The sequence below is a fragment of the Papio anubis genome, chromosome 1, assembly GCF_008728515.1.
Source record: "Papio anubis isolate 15944 chromosome 1, Panubis1.0, whole genome shotgun sequence".
In the NCBI taxonomy this organism is placed as follows: Eukaryota; Metazoa; Chordata; class Mammalia; order Primates; family Cercopithecidae; genus Papio; species Papio anubis.
In genome coordinates this window covers 13939280-13960662 of record NC_044976.1, presented here as the reverse complement: position 1 = coordinate 13960662, position 21383 = coordinate 13939280, and the positions used below count along the sequence as shown (strand labels likewise).

The following is a 21383-nucleotide window of genomic DNA, read 5'->3' as shown; positions in this document are numbered from 1 at the left end:
GCGCCTGCACAGAAATCCAGGCTTCTCTGCTGGGAGGGGAGGAAAGGGAGGCAGAGGAGGCAGAGTGCAGGAAGCCGCTACAGCCCACTTCCCTCCCTGGAGCTTAGTGCTTCATGTATATGTTGTTTGACAATAATGTCATGTGTCAGGTTGTAAAGTGGGCTGGTCCTTGAGGTCTCAGTCGGGCAGGGAGACGCAGATGCAAAATTTTTTTTTTTTTGAGACAGGGTCTCACTCTGTCGCCCAGGCTAGAGTGCGATGACAACATCTTGGCTCACTGCAGTCTCTAGCTCCTGGGTTCAAGCGATCCTCCCACCTCAGCCTCCTGAGTAGCTGGGACTACAGGTGTGTACCACCTCGCCCATTTACTTCTTGTATTTTTAGTAGAGACCGCGTTATGCCATGTTACTCAAGCTTGTCTTGAATTCCTGGACTCGAGCGATCTGCCTGCCTTGGCCTCCCAAAGTGCTAAGTGCTGGGATTACAGGGTTGAGCCACTGCGCCCAGCCTATTTCTGGTTTTTAGGGCCGTGGATATTAGAATGGATTGCTAATAAATCTCTCATCAAGATGTGATTTGCATAGTTGTCACTTTATTATAATATTAATTTCCTTCTGGGACCTTTCCAAGTCTGAAACCGTCCCGGGGACTTCTTTTGGTTAGTTATTTGCAATCACCTGTAGGACACACAAGAAAATCGTCAGGTTCACGTAACCGCAGAGCTGTGCATGGCAGTTTCCTGTCTCTGTCCTCCTGGGTTAAGCTCCTCATGTGAGTCACAGGCAGCCCACACTGCACTAGCTCCTGCCTGAGGAGTTCTGATGACGTTTTGAAAACAAAGATGCAATCACAGCTTTTCATTGACCTGTTAGGGTCTTCCTGTAAAGGGGTTCTTACCAGGAGTCCTGTGTGGGCTTCAGGGTAGGGGGCCTTTGAACCCCTAAAACTTATATTCCAAATGTGTGGATGGCATATTTTTAGATTTCGTTTGTTTCTCAAATCAAAACTGCTATTTGCAAGGCAGTTATGCAATGTGGTTGGTGCTATAACTGCTTCCAGAGGCTGTTGATCAGTGTCTGTTAAACATTTTTTGGTTTTTTTTTTCAGACAATCTCACTGTGTTGCCCAGGCTGGAGTGCAGTGGGGCGATCTGGGCTCACTGCAACCTCCGCCACGCAGGTTCAAGTGATTCTCGTGCGTCAGCCTCCCAGGTAGCTGAGATTTTAGTCATGCACTACCATGCCTGGCTAATTTTTTGCATTTTTAGTAGAGACGAGGTTTCACCATGTTGGCCAAGCTGGTCTCGAACTGCTGACCTCAAGTGATCTACCTGCCTCAGCTTCCCAAAGTGCTTGGATGACAGGCGTGAACCACCGCACCCGGCCTGTTAAACATTTTGATATGCCAACTTCATGATCCAGTGCTGTAAACGGCAGGAGATCCAGCTGCTACAGCACAAATACTCAGACCAGTGTGTAGGAATTATGTTCAAGGATGTTCACTGCACAATGTAAGAGTGAAAAATAGGAAATATGAAAGCTTCATTCATTATACTCAAACTATGGAATAGTATTTAGCTGTTCAAAAGAATGACATGTACATACTGACATATAAAATGTGATAAGGTGTTAAGTGAAAAACAGCTGCAGAACAGTATGAAGACTCAGATCCCAGTTTTTGCTTAGAAGACAGTGTCTATCTATGTAAATATATAGCTATATATGCACATAAAGTTGAGACCACACACCAAGCTGTTAACAATGACAACTTGTCCAGGAGCAGTGGCTCATGCCTGTCATCCCAGCACTTTTGGAGGCCAAGGTGGGCGGATCACCTCAGGTCAGGAGTTTGAGACCAGCCTGGCCAACATGGTGAAATCCTGTCTCTACTAAAAAATAAAATAAAAAAAACTAGCCGGGCGAGGAGGCAGGCGCCTGTAGTCCCAGCTACTTGGGAGGCTGAGGCAGGAGAATGACGTAAACCCGTGAGGCGGAGCTTGCAGTGAGCCGAGATCCGGCCACTGCACTCCAGCCTGGGCGACAGAGCAAGACTCTGTCTCAAAAAAAAAAAAAAAAAAAGAAAAAAATACAAAAATTAGTTGGGCGTGGTGGTGTGTGCCTGTAGTCCCAGCTACTCAGGAGGCTGAGGCAGGAGAATCACTTGAACCCGGGAGGCAGAGGTTGCAGTGAACCGAGATCAAGTCACTGCACTTCAGCCTGGTGACAGAGCGAGACTCTGTCTCAAAAAACATAAACAAAAACAACGATTACCTCTGGAGAGTGGAACTGGAGATGTAAAATGAGGGGGGACTTCTACTTTTCTACTTGATACACTCTTATATTCTTTTAATATTTTTACACAGTATGTATTACCTTCTGGTAAAAGAATAAAAGCTAAGGATCGCTGAAGTTTCATGTGTGACTGTCATTCAATGGACATTTGTTGAAAGGATGAAAGCGCCAGGCCACTTGTCTCCTCTGCTTCTCTGCTCTTTTGCTTGCACTTCCTGACCTTGGCTTGTCACCTGTCTGGGTTTATCCAGGCAGGTGCTCTCAGGCACCCCCAGGGCTCTAGTGGTACGTGACTCCAGGCTGCACACAGTGTGTCCCTGGGTTGGGGCCACTGCAAGTTTTCACGAGTCCCTCCGCAGCTGCCAGGGGCAGCCCCCACCCAAGGACAGCTGGTTGCTTGGCTCTCCCCGTTCTGAAACCCGTTACCGGGCACCTGGCCTGCCCCGACTGCTCTCCCATGAACACAGGGCCTCTGCCCAGCTGCCTCGCGAGACGTGATGCCCTGTGGATCCCTGCTGCCATCTGGCCATGCTTCGGGATCTGGCCTGCTCTGTTGTGCTTATGTCTGTGGCTGGGAACAGCTGACGCTGGGACAAAAAAAACTGTGACAATTGCCCCTGCCCCTGCTTCAGGTCCCCAGGTTGCTGCCAGGACCAGCTGCATGGTGACTCCCACAGCAGCTGGGGCTGGAAAAGGGTCTTAGAATTTGGCTGGGAAAGGTCCCTAAGCAGCCTTTCGTCCAGTCAGTCTCAGGCCAGGCTCCTTTGACATCTGGGTGGTGCCTCCAAAGGTGGACTCAGATGGGTTTTTCCCAATTTATATATAAAAAAGCACCAGTTAATGATTAATGGCTACTGTCTTTTTGATTTTCCATTTTTCTCCAACAAACGTTTTTGGAATCTCTGCCTGTGACCACTTGTTGGCAAAGAGATGCCAGCAGACAGACAAATGAATAAGGAGCTGGCAAGAATCAGTGGGAACACTTGGAAGCAGCCACCGGCTTATTCTGACAGTTTAGTTTCCTCCTGTGACCACGTGCTCATGGCTGCAGCTTCATATTTGGTTTTATAAGTGTCAGTTTAATGAACACTTCTCTGCAAATTAAAATTAGTGAAGTCAGATGCCAGCTTTCCCCTTCTTTGGGGGCTCTGCCACAAATACCATAACTCCCATTTGCTGTAGCGCCTAAACAGTGGAGGAGTCCTGGTCTAGTTCAAGTCCCATTTTACAGAAGAGCAAACTGAGGTGGTCCTTCATTGGCAGAGAGTGTCCAACTCTTCCCTCCCAGCATTCAGTAACAGGCATGGTAGCTCCTCTGCGCTTTCCGGGGCACCCGTTTCTTTTTCGTGTGTTTTTCTGTTTTTGAGTGGAGTCTCGCTCTGTTACCCGGGCTGGAGTGCAGTGGCGCGAACTCGGGTTACTGCAACCTCCACCTCCCAGGTTCAAGTGATTCCCCTGCCTCAGCCTCCTGAGTAGCTGGGATTACAAACACGTATCACCACACCCAGCTTAGTTTTGTATTTTTAGTAGAGATGGGGTTTCCTCATGTTGGCCAGGCTGGTCTCGAACTCCTGACCTCTGGTGATCCTCCCATCTTGGCCTCTCAAACTGCTGGGATTACAGGCGTGAGCCACCAGCCACCCCTTTCTTGTGACGGGGTTTCCTGTTCTGGCTGCTTTCACCTACTGCTGCGTGTATCCATGGCTGCTCCTTAATATTGATGCCAGTTATTATTATCATTATTTTCGGAGACAGGGTCTTGCTATGTCAACCAGGCTGAAATGCATTGGTGTGACCTTGGCTCAATGTAGCATTGGCCTCCCGGGCCCAAGTGATCCTTCCACCTGAACCTCCCAAGTAGCTGAGACTACCGGCATGTACCACCATGCCTAAGTAATTAAAAAAATTTTTTTGTAAAGACAGAGTCTCATTATGTTTCCCAGGCTGGTCTTGAACTCCTGGGCTCAAGCAATCCTCCCTCCTTGGCCTCCCAAAGTACTGCGATTACAGGCATGAGCCATGGCACCTGGCCTATTATTTTTAATACTTAATGTTAATGCTTACTGTTATAAACAAATGTGTGTTCATTGTTAAAAACAAATTGAGTTATTGTGGAAGCTGAAAGGAGACAGCTCTGAGTTTACATTGATAAGACAGGGGGATCAACTCGGCTTTATTTGCCTGGGATGGTCCCAGAGTAAAACAGGAAGTCCTGCATCCTGGAAAACCTCTCAGTCCTGCACAAACCGGGATGGTTGGTCACCCTACAGAATAGCTGGAAGACCCCTGAGGGGGACAAATTTCCAATAATTAATGCTATGGGGGTCTCAAAGAATCAGGTTTTGGGCTTTGCAGATAAGTATACCCATTTACAGCAATGGATGGTGGAGTCTGGGCCACACACAGATACACAAAAATAAAATCACCATTTCTATGGAACTCACTCTCTTTTTTTTTTTTTAAGTTGGAGTTTCACTCTTCTTGTCCAGGTTGGAGTGCAATGGTGCAATCTCGGCTCACTGCAACCTCCATCTCCCAGGTTCAAGGGAGTCTCCTGCCTCAGCCTCCTGAGTAGCTAGTTTTACAGGAGGGCCCTCCACGCCTGGCTAACTTTTTTGTATTTCTTTTAATAGAGGTGGGGTTCTGCTGTGTTGGTCAGGCTGGTCTTGAACTTCTGACCTCGCGATCTGCCCGCCCCGGCCTCCCAAAATGCTGGGATTACAGGCATGAGCTGAGGGCTGGTCCGGTTCTTACCGAATTGATCCAGTCGATGTAATTGGAGACCCGTGTGAAGACGGAGGGCTTGTGGTAGAAGTTGCAGCTGAACCTGAACCCAAAGCTGACAATGCCATGCACCTCCCACCGGCCATCAGACGCCTGGCAGTTCAGCGGCCCGCCGGAGTCTCCCTGAGGAAGGCCAGAGTTATAAAAGGGTAAGGGGAGAGGAAGGGGCTGCCCATTGGAACCATTGTTCTTAATGCATTTCTATTGCTCTGCTGCAGGTCACTGTCCTCTGAAGCCAGCCCTTGTGGTCATAGCCCAAGATGGTACCATAATTCCAACAAGAGCCAACACCTATTCTTCCTGTGTGGCCAGAGCTGAGCTAAGCATGTTCTATGCCTTATCTCATTAATCCCCACAAAATCCTACGAGGTAAATATTCACAGTGTCCCCAGGCCACTGGAGAGGAGAAACTGGAGTGTTGAGAGGTTGGGACTTGCCCAAGGTTGCACAGGCCGTTTGTAAAGGAGCTGAGGCCACATCCCAGAGTTCAGGCTCTTCCCCACTGGCTCTGTCTTCCCACGGGTGGGGTGGTCTGTGTGGGCAGAGTGTGTAGGGCACAGTGTGATCTGAAGGGCGTGTGGAACTCCTTCCTATTCCATCCCCACTTCACTGCTAAGTCCAACACAGAGCAATTCCTGGTGGTTAAGACACTGTCTCCGGGAAGGCTTCCGTGGCAGCTACCTGGAGGGGTCACGCTGGGCCATTGATGAGAGTAATTCAACAGAAAACCCAGAAGTCATCCTAGAAAGGCCCTAAGCCAGGGAATACTTTCCTTTGGTTCCCTTCCAGCATAGAGGAAAGGATATGGAATGACAATCATGAGAGACCTTGATGAGACCCAGGGAAGGACTTCCCAGCAGTGAGAGGGGTGGACACGACAAGAAGAATCTCAAAACAAGAACAAACAAGATCCAAGATCAAGTTTGTTTGTTTGTTTTTTTTGAGTTTCACTCTGTCACCCAGACTGGATTGCAGTGATGTGACCTCAGTTCACTGCAACCTCCTTCTCCCGGGTTCACACCATTCTCCTGCCTCAGCCTCCTGAGTAACTGTGACTACAGGTGCCCGCCACCACGCCTGGCTAATTTTTTATTTTTAGTAGAGACAAAGTTTCATCATGTTGGCCAGGCTGGTCTCGAACTGCTGACCTCAAGTGGTCTGCCTGCCTTGGCCTCCCAAAGTGACAGGGTACAGGCAAGAGCCACCGTGCCTGGCCAGAGATCGGGTTCTGATATATCTGGAACATATTTCTGGGTACTTCTGCCAGGAGGTGGGAGGATAGACCTATGGATGGGTGGACCTCTATAGCCTTATCCCCAGTCACATTTTGTCATTGAGCGGAGCCCCTGATTTTGATACTCACGTAGCAACTGGAGATCTTGCCATCACCCCCAGCACAGATCATACTGGTTTTCACGGTGCTGCCCCACCAGAAAAACCTGGAGCAGGTGGCATAGTCCACAACCAGCAACCGGCCCTGCTGCAGGACTTCAGAAGCAGGCCCGCTGGCTGAATGAGATCAGAAAGAAAGCATTAGGGATGCAAGGACTCCTGAGAAAAAGGAAGTGGTTGACCCTTACTGGGTTCCCCTGTTACTGTCTTCCATCCACCGCAATATGTGAACAGCTATGTTTGTCTACACTGTGTCCTCAGGGTTGATTGGTTCAGCAGTGAACATTTGACTCAAGCTAAGCCAATGAGCTCCCTCCCCTGGGATCCTGAGATGGGGTCTAAGAGATTCCTGTTTCAGAGGACGTAAATCTGGGAAGATGTTGGCAATGACTGATGTTTTGTTTCATGTGGGGAATGAAGTAGACTCACAAAGAAAAGAAATTCCAAGAGAGGGTTTCCTGAGTTTCTTACAAGCTTCCAGCCCCTGATTCTAACCTGTTCCTGATGCCTGGCTATATCTCGGCCCTTGGGTTGAAACTTTTAAATCCTTAGAACAATCCCTTTTTTTGCTGAGCTAGCTCCCTGGTTTTCTGTCACTTATCTGAAATAAGAAAGTGAGCCTCCTGGCAGTTAGAGCCCCCTCCTTGGGAAAAATATGTTGGTGTGGTGAAGGGAGGGCTGTCATAATGGCCCCCAATGACACAGCCACCATCACCTGCATTACTGTTACTATGAGTGGCAAGGATGAGCTTAACATAATTCTTCACTATGGATTGAGCCTAGGGAAGTTAAGGGTCGGCCAGGCGCAGTGGCTCACCCTCTAATCCCAGCACTTAGGGAGGTCAAGGTGGGTGGATCCCTTGAGGTCAAGAGTTTGAGACCAGCCTGGCCAACATGGTGAAATCCTGTATCGACTAAAATACAAAAATTAGCCGGGCGTGGTGGCACACACCTATAATTCCAGCTACTTGGAAGGCTGAGGCAGGAGAATCGCTTGAGCTTGGGAGGCATAGGTTTCAGTGAGCTGAGATTGCACCACTGCACTCCAGCCAGGTCAACAGAGCAAGACTCTGTCTCAAAAAAAAAAAAAAAAAAAAAGGAAGTTAATGGTCTGGCTTAAGACCACTAATAAGTAATTAACACTTGTATAACATGTTACAATGTAGGACGCATTTTCACCTTTCCTCTTTGGTCTTCACCAACAGTGTTTCCATTTACAGACCGAAACGAGGTTAGGAAGTGACTTGCCAAGGTTTTACCGTGACGACAAGAGCTGGGCCTAAAAGCCAAGCGCATTTGGATGCCTCCCTTCCACTGTCTCCAGATGAACCATCTGCCCCAGGGTTGTCTGGAGAAGCTTGAACAGGTGGTTGCTTCCTATCTTAATAAGCATGAAATGCCTCTTCCACCACCACTCACTGCAGGATTTGATGTGTCCTTGTGTTTACAGATAAGCCAGTCAGGAGGGCAATGGGGATTTATTCCAGGGTATGTATGTGGATGTACCCCTAGAAAAACATGTCATTATACTTATCTGTTTATGTCATTAGGGAGAAACGTCATAATGTCATTATCACTCATAATGTCATTATGGTCATAAGGTCATTATTCTTCCCTTCCTAGAATCTTCCAAACCTCTGGTGATTTCACAAGTGAAGGGCGGAAACTCTGTTCTTCTTGGTGGCTACTGTCATTGGATCTGTAACCCCTGGAGTCTATGTCAAAGGAGACCCGCCCTCAGCCAGGTTCTGAGCAGCAAGACCGAATGGCACAGGGGACGGCTTTTGCCATGGGGCACGGAGGCTCCGATGAGGGCTTCAGGGGCCTCAGGTCACAGAGGAAAATGCTGTTCTGAACTCTATGGGCCACACAGAAGATGGTCTCTGTAACTTTCTTTCCATCATAGGGACAGTGACAACAACTAACACACAGCACCTCCCACGTGCCAGGTTTCCTATAGATTATCTCCTTGAATCCTCTTGCCAACTCTGTGATGTAGCTGTTATTATTATGCCCCCCCTTTTTTTTTTGAGACACAGTCTCGCTCTGTCCCCCAGGCTGGAGTGCAGTAGCGAAATCTTGGCTCACTGCATTCTCCACCTCCCGGGTTCAAGCAATTCTCTTGCCTCAGCCTCCTGATTACCTGGGACTACAGGAGCACACCACCACACCCTGCTATTTTTAAAATATTTTTAGTACAGACCTGGTTTCTCCACGTCAGTCAGGCTGGTCTCCTGACCGCAAATGATCCGCCCGCCAGGCCTCCCAAAGTGCTGGGATTACAGGCGTGAGCCACGGCGCCCAGCCAATTATTTGCATTTTACATATGATAAAAGTGCTGCATGGAGAGACCTAGTAATGTGCCCAAGGTGTCACAGTCATGAAGTGGGAGAGCTGACATTTGAACCCAGGCAGGCATCAGCCTATGCCATCCCGTCTCTCCCAGGCAGCCACACGTCCTGGGATGACAGGTGAGAGGCTCTGGCCAGACAGGGGTGACATCACCTCCCTTCCCTCCCAGGCTTGGGGGCTCCTGGCTCCCACTTACTCTGCAGATTTCCCCAGCCTGTGACGTAGCAGGGGCTGTTGGGTAGAGTGGCGCAGGGAGGAGGGAGGCAGGCCAGCCGGATCTTGTCGGTGAGGGAGACGGGGTTAGCCAGTTTGACCAGGGCAATGTCGTACCTGGGTCAGTGCAGAGGCAGAGCATGAGGACAGGGTTGACTTTTCCTGCCCTGTGGGGCTTTGGAGGGCCCTGAGACCTTGTCATCGTTCCCTGTACATTACCCCAGCTTGCTCTGAGTGGCAGGGTCCCAGAGCATCTTTGAAAATACAGGGGGCCTTGTTGAAAGGAGCAAGGCAGGAGAGATTGTGTCCTACTCCAGGGACAGTCACAGGGTCGACAGCACTGTCCCTGTGTCCCCAGGACTTGGCATGAAGTAGATACATGCTCCGCGGACAGGGACCCTGCAGGCTTGACTGGCAGCAAACTCAGGTCACTCTGGCAGTCTTTGCTTCTCCCTCCCCAGGTCACATCTCCACCCCAGACATCTTTGGAGCTGGTTCCACATCTAAGAGGCCAGAGCTTCCTCCCCCTCCCTATAGAAGAAGCAGAGGGCATGTGGTGGAGTTGAGACCCTTGCCTCTGTGAGACCCCCATCTGTTCCCTGACAACCTCACCCCCAAGTGCACCTAGACGGTAACGAACCCATTGGAGACATCGCTGGAGTTCCATTTCGGATGCACCACAATCAGAGAGACACTGACGAGCAGCGAGCCGGACTCCGCAACGTAGAGGTTGTGCCGTCCCAGCGCCACGCCGTAGGTCCTGGAGTTGCTGGGAGAAAGCGGGCCCAGGGAGAGGGTCACCTCCCGAGGTCTGGCTTTGGATAATGTTGGGATAGACCCAGGTAACTGGCTGCTGCATGAGCCGCTAGTTGGGGCTTGGGTTTGGGGATCTTTCCTCCCCTGGGACAATCAGTTAATTATAATAGAGCCTAAAGTATATAACGTAAGAAGTATGATCATATAATAATTGTTGCTATACTAACTGTAGACTATAATATAAAATCAATGTTGTAATAACACAGACTGTAGGATTATGAAGGGAATGAGATGAACACAGAGAAAACAGGAGTCATTTGCTCTCAAAGACATTTTTCCCACCTTTCATTTTCAGATGGGGAAACTGAGTCCCAGAGAGGCGTAACCCGGCCCACAGTCCCACCGTTAGTGAGAAACCAGAACCAGAAGCCAGGACTCCTGACTGTAAGTCTCTGTTATTTTCCCCCAAACCTCCTAGAGCTTATTGTAAATTAGATGGGAGAAGGGATCACTCCTGGAAGGAGTCACACGGACCCGGCAGAAGCTCTGGTGAGTTCCAGCTGTGATGAGCAGAGGTCACAGACAACGAAGAGGAAAAGTGAACAACGGTGCAGAACCTCGTGGGCCTTTATAATTAGTCTATAATTGAGAATTAGCTTTCACTGGGCACTTACTAAGTGCCAGGCCCTTTAGTAAATCCACTCATTGAATTCACACTAAATTCTGTTACTCCATTGTTTTCTGCAGGTGGTGGTATTGAAGCTTTGAGAGGTCAAGTTGTTCAAGGGAACCCAATTCCAGATCCAGAGGCCACATGTAGTTTCCCCAAGAGGGCAAAGATTAGGCCTTCCCCTTCTCCTCATCCTCCCTCAGTACCTGGCACAGGACACCCCATCTATGCCATGTGCTGACATTGATGGGCCAACACACTGAACCATTGATTGACTACAGCTTGTGTCTCAGCCAGGCTAGTGCTTATTTGCAAGGCTGCTTTATGTAGCGTGATTCAGGCCATTTAAGACCCCAGCTCAGAAACGAGCACCGGCTGGGGAGCAGGCCAAGTCCCCAGGGAATGGCAGTTACCTGATGCAGTGGGCAGCCGTCAGGACCCAGTTGTTGGCTATCAGGGTCCCTCCACAGATGTGGTACCAATTGCCATTGGAGGTGTATACCAGGGAGACCTGGGGAGAAACACAGGAGCTCTGTGGCTGTGGCTGAAAAAGCAGGGCCTCCCTGCACTCCAGTTTCCCAAGAACAGGGCTGAGACTAGGGTAAGGGGGATTTAGGCACTCACCTCAGGTGCACAACTTAAGGGGGCCCCCAAAACCTCAGATGTCATGATAAAGAACATGTTAATGCAATCTATATTAAAACGAATCAGGCCAGGCATGGTGGCTCATGCCTGTAATCCTGACACTTTGGGAGGCCAAGGAAGGAGGATCACTTGAGCCCAGGAGTTTGAGACCAGCCTGGGCAACATGGTGAAACCCCATCTGATAAGGTTTGACTGTGTCCCTACCCAAATCTCATCTTGAATTGTAGCATAATCCCCACGTGTCGTGGAAGGGACCTGGTGGGAGGTAATTGAATCGTGACTGTGGTTACCCTCATGCTGTTTTCATGATAGTGAGTTCTCACACGATCTGATGGTTTTATAAGGAGTTTCCCCTACTTTTGCTTGGCATTTCTCCCTGCTGCCGCTGTGTGAACAAGGAAGTGTTTCCTTCCCCTTCTGTAGTGATTGTAAGTTTCCTGAGGCCTCCCAAGCCATGCTGATCTGGGAGTCAATTAAACCTCTTTCCTTTATAAATTACCCAGTCTCAGGTATGTCTTTCTTAGCAGTGTGAGGTAGGACTAATACATTGTGTCTACAAAAAAAAGCCCAAAATTAGCCACTGGGTGCGGTGGTGCATGCCTGTAGTCCCAGCTACTCAGAAGGCTGAGGTGGGAGTATTGCTTGAGCCCAGGAGTTTGTGAAGCAGTCTGGGCACCATAGCAAGAACTTGACTCTACCCAAAAATTTTTTAAATAAAATAAAAATTAACTGGGAGTGGTGGTGCACACCTGTAGTCTCAGTTACTCAGCAGGCTGAGGTGGGAGGATTGCTTGATCTCAGAAAGTCTAGGTTGCAGTGAGCTGTGATTGCTCTGTGCTCAGCCTGGGTGACATAGCAAGGACCTGTATCTGCCCCCCCAACAAAAAGCAACAACAAAATTAACGCAAAATATCTGGGATAGAAAAATAAAAAACATATAGACTATTAAAAAATAACTGTTCTTCCAGGAGTGCTGCCTTATGCCCGTGATTGTAACACTTTGGGAGGTCGAGGTTGGTGAATTCACCTGAGGTCAGGAGTTTGAGACCAGCCTGGCCAATATGGTGAAATCCTGTCTGTCTTTACTAAAAATAGAAATATTATCCAGGTGTGATGGTGTGTCTGTAATCCCAGCTACTCAGGAGGCTGAGGCAGGAGAATCACTTGAACCCAGGAGGCAGATGTTGCAGTGAGCCGAGATTGTGCTATTGCACTCCAGCCTGGGTGACAAGAGTGAGACTTCATGTCAAAAACAAAAACAAAAAACCCTGTTCTGAACATCTTTCTGCAACTGGATTGGTTGGGATCTTCCCCTCCTTGGGAGCTCTTTACTTAGCCCCCTACGGTTTAGTATGTCCAAAACAATACTCTTGACTTATCCCAAATATGGTCTTTCCCCAGGGTCCTCTGTCACAGTCAATGGCAACTCCACTGCTGCTCGGGCCGCAAACCTTGGTGTCATCCTTGGCTCCTGTCTTTCCCTCTTATCCCTCATTCAAGTCCAGTAGCAAATCCCATCAGCTCTAGCTTGGGAATATGTGGAGTGGTTGCTACCCCTCGGTCACTACCTCAACTGCGTGTCCCAGTCATCCTCTCTTCTCAATGATCACTCTAGTCTCCCATCTCTTCTCCCCGCTTCTGCCCACATTTTCTCAACACAGTAGCCAGAATGATTCTTTCTGAATGGAAGTCAGATGACTTCTCTTCTCTGCTCAGGCCCTCCAGTGGCTCCCCCTTTACAGCTTATAAAACCTGAATCTGTCTGATGACCTGCTAGGCCCTCTGTGGCCTCTCTGACTCCATAGGCTCCCACTCTCCTCTCCTCCAGCCACCCTGACTTCCATGCAGTTCTGCAAATACACCAAACCCACTTCTGCCTCAGGGCCTTTGTACTGTATCTTCCTCCTGCCTGGAATATTCTTGCAAATATCGATGTAGCTCTTTCCTTCACTTCCTGTTGGTCTCTGCTCAAGGTTACCTTCTCCATGAGGTCTTCTATGACCATGCTGTCCCCAACAGTGTGCACACACATGTACATGCACGCTCATGTACATATGCACACAGACACACTTGCCTCCTTCCTCTTGCTCTGCGTTACTCTTCATCATAGCATCTTTCATTTTCTGGCATGTTATGCGTTTACCCATTCAGTTGTTTATTGTCGCACTCCTCTACTTTATTTTATTTTATTTTTTTGAGATGGAGTCTTGCTTTGTCGTTCAGTTTGGTGTGCAGTGGCACCATCTCGGCTCACTGCAAACTCTGTCTCCTGGATTCAAGTGATTCTCCTGTTTAAGCCACCAGAGTAGCTGTGATTACAGGTGCCTGCTACCACACCTGGCTAATATCCTTGCATTTTTACTAGAAACGGGGTTTCGCCATGTTAGCTAGGCTGATCTCGAACTCCTGACCTCAGGTGATCCGCCCACCTTGGCGTCCAAAAGTACTGGGATTACAGGTGTTCGAGCCACTGTGCCTGGCCACATCTCCACTTTAATAAAGGCTTCATGAATTTTTCCCCCCACTGCTATGTGCCAGGCGCCTAGAACAGTGCCTGGTACATACTAGGTCTTTAACAAATGCTTACTGATTGAACAAGTGAGTGAATAAGCAAATGAATAGAATGAAAGAGATCACCAGGGGCGGGTGATCTTGTCTCCTGCTTGTCTAGTTTCCCCCTGAAGACCAAATCCACTCATAGGAACATGAGACTGCATAAGTGGACCTTACTCCCCTGCCCCCTGGCTCCTCATGTTTTTTAAAATACATTTTTTCATGTTAGAAAATGGTTTCTAGGCAGAGCACAGTGGGTCGCGCTTGCAATCCCAGCTACTCAGGGGGCTGAGGCAGGAGAATCACTTGAACCCGGGAGGCGGAGGTTGCAGTGAGCCAAGATGGCACCACCGTACTCCAGCCTGGGCGACAGAGTGAGGGTCTGTCTCAAAAAAAAAAAAAAAAGGTTTCTGTTTAGATTGACAGTTTAGCAGGTGTGGGGTACAACTTTAAGTGGTGGAGGCTGGGCACCGACCTCACGCCTGTAACCCCAGCATTTGGGAGGCCGGGCTGGTGGTCACTTGAGGCCAGGCGTTTGACACCAACCTGGGCAACATGATGAGACCCCATCTGTACTAAAAATACAAAAATTCAGCCGAGTGTCGGTATGTGCCTGTAATCCCAGCCACTTGGGAGGCTGAGGTAGGAGAATCGCTGAACTCAGGAGGCGGAGGTTGCAGTGAGCTGCATAGCCACTGTACCTCCAGCCTGGGTGACAGAGCAGGACCTGCTCCTTTAAAAAAAAAAAGAAAAAGAAAAAGAAAAAAGAACTTTAAGGTGGTGACATCTGACACTGTTTTAGTCTCTAATGAAGCTGTTCCATGCCCTTCCTGTTCCTTCATTCCTCCTCCCCTGTCTTTCAATTCCCTGCCAAGGCCAAGCAGAGGGGAGGGAGGTGACAGTAGGGCATGGACTGCACTGATGGGGCTTCCCATAACTGTGGGGAACGATGATCTGTTTGTTGGCAGATGCCAGATGCCTGCTTTTCTCTGAACGTTCTTGTTTTTAATTAGCCATTCGGCATTTCTCGTTTGTGTGACATTAAGAGGTCTTAGATGAACTGGCTTTAAAAAAGACGTTTAAAATTAGAGAAAGCGAAAAAAGATACTTAAAAGGATATACCCCCCCAATTTAAAAATGTGCTAAAACCATCGGACAGATGTGAAATTTAGTCCATGTAGTAGGTATTGTTTGTGGCCAGCAAAGTGTAGCTAAAAGAACAAGCACTGAACCAAATTTGAATCCTCATTCCCCCCAGGCTAACTCAGTGCCTTTGGGCAATTCTGTAACCTTTCCAAGTCCCAGTTACCTTCTCTGGAAATGTGGAGCATAAGCCACTGTGCAGGGCTCTCAGGTTGATTAATACTGTAATTACAATAGCTGGTGGGTGGGATGACTCACACCTGTAATCCCAGCACTTTGGGAGGTTGAGGCGGGTGGGTCAGGAGTTTGAGACCAGCCTGTCCAACATGATGAAACCCTGTCTCTACTAAAAATACAAAAAATTAGCCAGGCGTGGTGGCATGCACCTGTAATCTTAGGTATTCGGGAGGCTGAGGCAGGAGAATTAGTTGAACCCAGGAAGTGGAGGTTGCAGTTAGCTGAGATTGTGCCACTGCATTCCAGCCTAGGTGACAGAATTAGACACTGTCTCCAGCAGAAAAAACAAAATTGCATTAAATTATTATTCATTTTGGTTAGTGAGGCTTTTTTTTCCTTTTTTTTTGTGATGGCTAGCTATGTTGCCCATACTGGTCTCAAACTCTTGGGCTCCAGCAATCCTCCTGCTTCAGCCTCTTGAATAGCTGGGATTAAAGGTATGTGCCACTGCGCCCGGCTGGCTGCTAAGTTTTGTGCTACCCCCTTTCATTTTGCCCCGGAGTGAGTGTCTTACTTGCTTTATCTGGGTCCCCACCCAGCTAGATCTGCCTATGATCTCAAACAATTTCCCCAGGGAAACAGAAGCACAAAGCACAAGGGACTCTTCACAGACTAACATGCACTGGTTCTCAAGGCAGGAACACCTTTGTGCAAGAGGGTGAGGAAGTATTTTTGGAGGCAGCAATGATTAGTTCTCAGCACAAATGCGCCCGGTGCTGTGGGGTCCTGTAGCAGAGGGACTGTGGCCCTTCTTCCAAATTCTCAGGCAAAAAATACCATGGGACTGTGAGAAAAGCAAAAGAACTGGCAAAAGTACACAAAGCCAGGTATATAACTTGTGAGTCTAGGTTGAGTGGCTCATGCCTGTAATCCCAGCACTTTGGGAGGCTGAGGCAGGAGGATCACTTGAGCCCAGGAGTTCAAGACCAGCCTGGGCAACATAGTGAGACCCCCATCTCTAAAAAAAAAATTAACTGGGTGTGGTGGCATGCATCTGTGGTCTCATCTGGTAGGGAGACTGAGGTGGGAGGCTAGGAGTTTGAGGCCGCAGTGAGCCATGTTTCGCCAGCCACTGTACTCCAGCCAGGGTGACAGAATGTGACAGTGTCTCAGAAAAACTTTACTATGGCTGAACACAGTGGTGGGTTCCTGTAATCCCAGCACTGTGGGAGGCTGAGGCAGTGGATGGCTGGAGCCCAGGAGTTGGAGGCTGCAGTGAGTTATGATCGTGCCACTGCACTCCAGCCTCGGTGACAGAGCAAGAGTCTGTCTGAAAAAAAGAAAAAAAAAATGTGAAATATCTGCCATCATTCTATCATTGAGAGTTTTTTTTTTTTTTTTGATGGAGTCTCACTCTATCACCCAGGCTGGAGTGCAGAGGTGTGATCTTGGCTCACCGCCACCTCCGCCTTCCAGGTTCAAGTGATTCTTGTGTTTCAGCCTCCCAAATAGCTGGGAGTACAGGTGTCCGCCACCATGCCTGGCTAATTTTTGTATTTTTAGTAGAAGCAGAGTTTTACCATGTTGGCCAGACTCATCTCAAATTCCTGACCTCAGGTGATTCACCTGCTTCGGCCTGCCAAAGTGCTGGGATTACAGGCATGAGCCACCATTCCTGGCCTATCATTGACAGTCTCTTAATCAAGGAGCAGATGAATGACGCTGGCCTCTGTAGACACAGTGACTGCTGCATGGGTCACTCTGAATGCTCAAGGCTAGTGGGCTGCTAATTGCTCCTCCTACTTAAGTTAGAAACTCATCCTGATTCAGCTGGGTTTGCTCCTAAAGTAGTTTATATCAATTATGCTTGCAATAATGAAATTTGATTAAATATGTAACCAAAGAAATATGAGTTCAGAAAGAGAGTCGTTATTTATATGGAAACAAAGTTAAATGTTTGGAAGAGACTGGATCACCATGATTCTTAAAAAATTGCTCTTGAATTAGTGTCTGTGAGAAAATGGAAAGATTGGGGAGAAATGTCATAAAAGTCAGGATAGCTTCATAACTCAGATTGCTTTGTGAACATCTCAAAGTCACTGCTCTGCTTTAAAGAAATGGACTTGCAGATGAGATATTATGGGGCGTGGTTTATATGAAAAAGACAGTTAAGAACTCAAAAAATTGTTTACATAGTCTAAAATAAAATGTTTACAGCATATATGATTTAAAATAATTTCTTTATGACCAACTTTGCAATTCTCAGTCCCAATTACATCAGATAAATGAGATTTTACTATATTTGTTTGCGTCAATGAAAACTTTATACAATTCTTTTGAAATTCCCACAATTAACACATCTTAGTAATTTGTGCCTGTGCCCAACTGGGCAGTTTAGTCTTAATATCACTATTATATTAACTTAAGAAACATTTTCCCTGGTAACATTGATTTGCCTGTAAAGATTAATCTGTATAAATAGCACTGATTGGTTCCTTAAAGCAAGGAATATTTGCATAGGTAGTCTTGAAAGCAAGCCTCTGATTGGTTAACAGAATAAGACTATAGTTGTAAATTTGTGTATAGGAAGTGGGGAGGGGACAGCTCCTTACTGCAGTTGGAGGAGGCACCTCTCCCTCCACTCCCAAGGTTGGCCAAGGCCACAGAAATGTATCTTTTTTTTTTTTTTTTTTGAGATGGAGTCTCTGTTTGTTATTCAGGCTGGAGTGCAGGGGTGCAATCTCATCTCACTACAACTTCTGCCTCTCGGGTTCAAGTGTTTCTCCTGCCTCAGCCTCCCAAGTTGCTGGAATTACAGGCATGCGCCACTGCGCTTGGCTAATTTTGTATTATTAGTAGGGACAGGGTTTCACCACGTTGCCCAGGCTGGTCTCAAACTCCTGACTTCAGGTGATCTGCCCACCATGGCCTCCCAAAGTGCTGGGATAACAGGCATGAGCCACTGCGCCCAGCCGGAAATGTATCTTACTGGTGAAGTTGCCTGTGCTGCTCTCTGAGTCCCATCTACTTTGCCAGCACAGTAGACCCCATGGTGGAAGGGCAAAGCGGGGATGTAAAGGGAATGGGGCAGGGATGGGGGTAAGTACAGTGTGGTCAACTCACCTGCCAGGGCCAGCTGTTGGGCCTCGCTTCTTCACCACCATACATCCTAGACATATCAGGCGGGTAACTGGGGACCCCACAACTGAGGGCTATGAAAAGAGAAAGGGACTTGAGTGCAAGAAGCAGCGACCCACACAATGTAAACTACACTTGCTGCGTTCTGAACTCCCAAATAGAAAACCCTTCTTCTAGAAGGATCCCAAGAGGTCATAGAATCCTGCTCTTTGCTCCAGTACTTTGAAACTCCATTCCAGTTTTCTTATGATTATAGGTCTAGATACAGTGGGGGTTGGTGGAAGTGAGAGAGGGGAGGACAGGAGAGATCCCATTCCAGCCACACCAGGGGATGAAACCAGTGGCTCTGGGTGACAGGGGTTCAGCCACCAAAGCCCAGGACAGCAGCAGGGTCCCTGGCTCATGGTGTGTGTCCGTGGGAGTTCTGTCAGCGTGGCCCTGGATAAGGCCCTGGTTTTATAGGGAACATCAATTAGAGAGAGACACTAGGAGCTTTTCAAGATGGGGATTTTCTCAAAGCCCAGTGGAAAAAAAGAGCTTGCGTCCAAATATTTTTTCCCATTTGCTCCCCAGCTGTCACCCTAAATACTTTGAAAAAAGAGGCCAAAAGGTAGATGCTGGAACATGGGTTCCATCTGTTTTGAAAGAGAGATTATGTTGTGTGTTAGGGAAGGGAGGGAGGATGAAGTGACTCACAAAGAAAAGAAATTCCAAGAGAGCAAGCCTGAGTTTCATACAGGCTTCCAGCCCTGATTCTAGCCTGTTCCTGATGCCTGGCTATATCTCGCCCCTTGAGTTGAACTTTTAAATCCTTATAACAATTTGCTGAGCTAGTTCCCTGGTTTTCTGTCACTTATCTGAAATAAGAAAGTGAGCTCCTGGCAGTTGTGAGCCCTCCTTGGGAAAATATGCTGGTGTGGAGAAGAGAGGGCTATTGTATTCCCTAATGACACAACTCACCCTCATTTCTGTTACCACAGCTAAGGAGTGGCAAGGATGAGAGTAGCACTTCACCGTCGACAGCCTAGGGAAGTTGGGCGTCTCAGGGCACAGTGGCTCACCCCTTCTAATCCCAGCACGGGAGGCCAACGGGCGGATCCCTTGAGGTCAAGAGCTTGGAGACCAGCCTGACCAACATGGTGAAACTTGCATCCACTAGCTAAAATACAAAAATTAGCTGGGTGTGGTGGCACGCCTGTACCCTGGCAGCTATTTGGAAGGCTGAGGCAGGAGAATCGCTGAGCTGGGAGGCAGAGAGGTTGCAGGAGCCGAGATTTCACCACTGCACTCCGCCAGGTCAACAGAGCAAGACTCTGTCTCAAAAAAAAAAAAAAAAAAAGAAACGGAAGTAAGGGTCTGGCTAAGACCACACTAATAAGTGATTAACACTTATATAACATGTTGCAAATGTAGGACGACCTTTCTCAATTCCTCTTCTTTGGTCTTTACCAACAGTGTTTCCATTTTACAGATGATGAAACTGAAGTTCGAAGTGACTTGCCCAAGGTTTCACTGGTGACTCCACAGAGCTGGGCCTAAAAGCCAAGCATTTGGATGCTCTCCCTCAGCTTCCACCACTGTCTCAGATGAACTGCATCTGCCCCAGGCTGTCTGGGGAAACAAACAGGTGGTTGTGCTTTCTATCTTTGGCTGCATGAAATGCCTCTTCCACCACCACCCACCACAGGATTTCATGTGTCCTTGTATTTACAGATAAGCCAGTCAGGAGGGCAATGGGGATTTATTCCAGGGTACGTATGTGGATGTACCCCTAGAAAAACATGTCACATACTTATAGGTTTATGTCATTAGGAGAAATAAGCTAATGTCGCTATCACTATAATGTCATTATGGTCATCATAAGGTCATTATCACTCATCCCTTCCTAGAATCTTCCAAACCCCTCTGCGATTTCAATAATGGAAGGCCGTAACTGTTCCTTTGGTGGCTACTATTGATCTCTAACCCCTGAGTCTATGTCAGTGGAGAGACCTCAGCCTCAGCCAGGTTCTTGAGCAGCAAGACCTAATGGTACAGGGGACAGCCATGGGGCACGGAGATGAGGGCTCCAGGGGCCTCAGGTCACAGAGGAAAATGCTGTTCTGAACTCTATGGGCCACACAGAAGATGTCACATGGTCTCTGTAACTTTCTTTCCATCATAGGGACAGTGACAACAACTAACACACAGCACCTACCACATGCCAGGCTTCTTATGGATTATCTCCTTTAATCCTCTTGCCAACTCTGTGATGTAGCTGCTATTATTATGCCCAGTTTGTTTTTTTTTTTTGAGACGGAGTCTCGCTCTGTTCCCCAGGCTGGAGTGCAGTAGGGAAATCTTGGCTGAGTGCAGTAGTGAAATCTTGGCTCACTGCAACCTCCACTTCCCAGGTTCAAGTGATTCTCCTGCCGCAGCCTCCTGAGTAGCTGGGACTACAGATGCATACCTCCACACCCTGCTATTTTAAAAATATTTTTAGTGGAGACGGGGTTTCACCATGTTGGTCAGGATGGTCTCCTGACCTCAAGTGATCCACCCAGCAGGCCTCCCAAAGTGCTGGGATTACAGGCGTGAGCCAGGGAGCCCAGCCAATTATTTGCATTTTACTTATGATAAAAATTTTGCATTGGAAAGACCTAGTAATATGCCCAAGGTGTCACAGTCATTAAGTGGGAGAGCTGACATTTGAACCCAGGCAGGCATCAGCCTATGCCATCCCGTCTCTCCGAGGCAGCCACATATCCTGGGATGACAGGTGAGAGGCCCTGGCCAGACAGGGGTGACATCACCTCCCTTCCCTCCCAGGCCTGGGGGCTCCTGGCTCCCACTTACTCCGCAGCCTTCCCCAGCCCGTGACGTAGCAGGGGTACTTGTTGGGTAGAATGGTGCCAGCAGGAGGGAGGCAGGCCAGCTGGATCTTGTCGGTGAGGGAGATGGGATTAGCCAGTTTGAGCAGGGCAATGTTGTACCTGGGTCAGTGCAGAGGCAGAGCATGAGGACAGGGTTGACTTTTCCTGCCCTGTGGGGCTTTGGAGGGCTCTGAGACCTTGTCATCGTTCCCTGTATGTTACCCCAGGTTGCTCTGACTGGTAGGGTCCCAGGGCATGTTTGAAAATGCAGAGGGCCTTGTTGAAAGGGGCAAAGTAGGAGAGATTGTGTCCTCCAGGGACAGTCACAGGGTCCAAGCACTGTCTCTGTGTCCCCAGGACTTGGCATGAAGTAGATACATGCTCCATGGACAGGGTCCCTGCAGGCTTGACTGGCAG

General features: G+C 48.3%; 1 protein-coding gene across 1 annotated transcript; it reads right to left on the bottom strand.

Annotated features, from left to right (window-relative positions):
- Positions 1 to 572: 572 nt before the first annotated feature.
- LOC101009565 (chymotrypsin-like elastase family member 2A) lies at positions 573 to 21223 on the bottom strand. Its single transcript, XM_031660548.1, has 9 exons — positions 21189 to 21223; positions 20950 to 21086; positions 18100 to 18145; positions 10872 to 11054; positions 9673 to 9801; positions 9012 to 9149; positions 6439 to 6580; positions 5046 to 5198; positions 573 to 677 (listed from the first exon to the last, which is right to left on the bottom strand). The coding sequence occupies exons 1-9, from the start codon at positions 21221 to 21223 to the stop codon at positions 660 to 662; spliced, it is 981 nt and encodes a 326-aa protein (XP_031516408.1). The 3' UTR covers positions 573 to 659.
- Between the last annotated feature and the right edge of the window lie 160 nt (positions 21224 to 21383).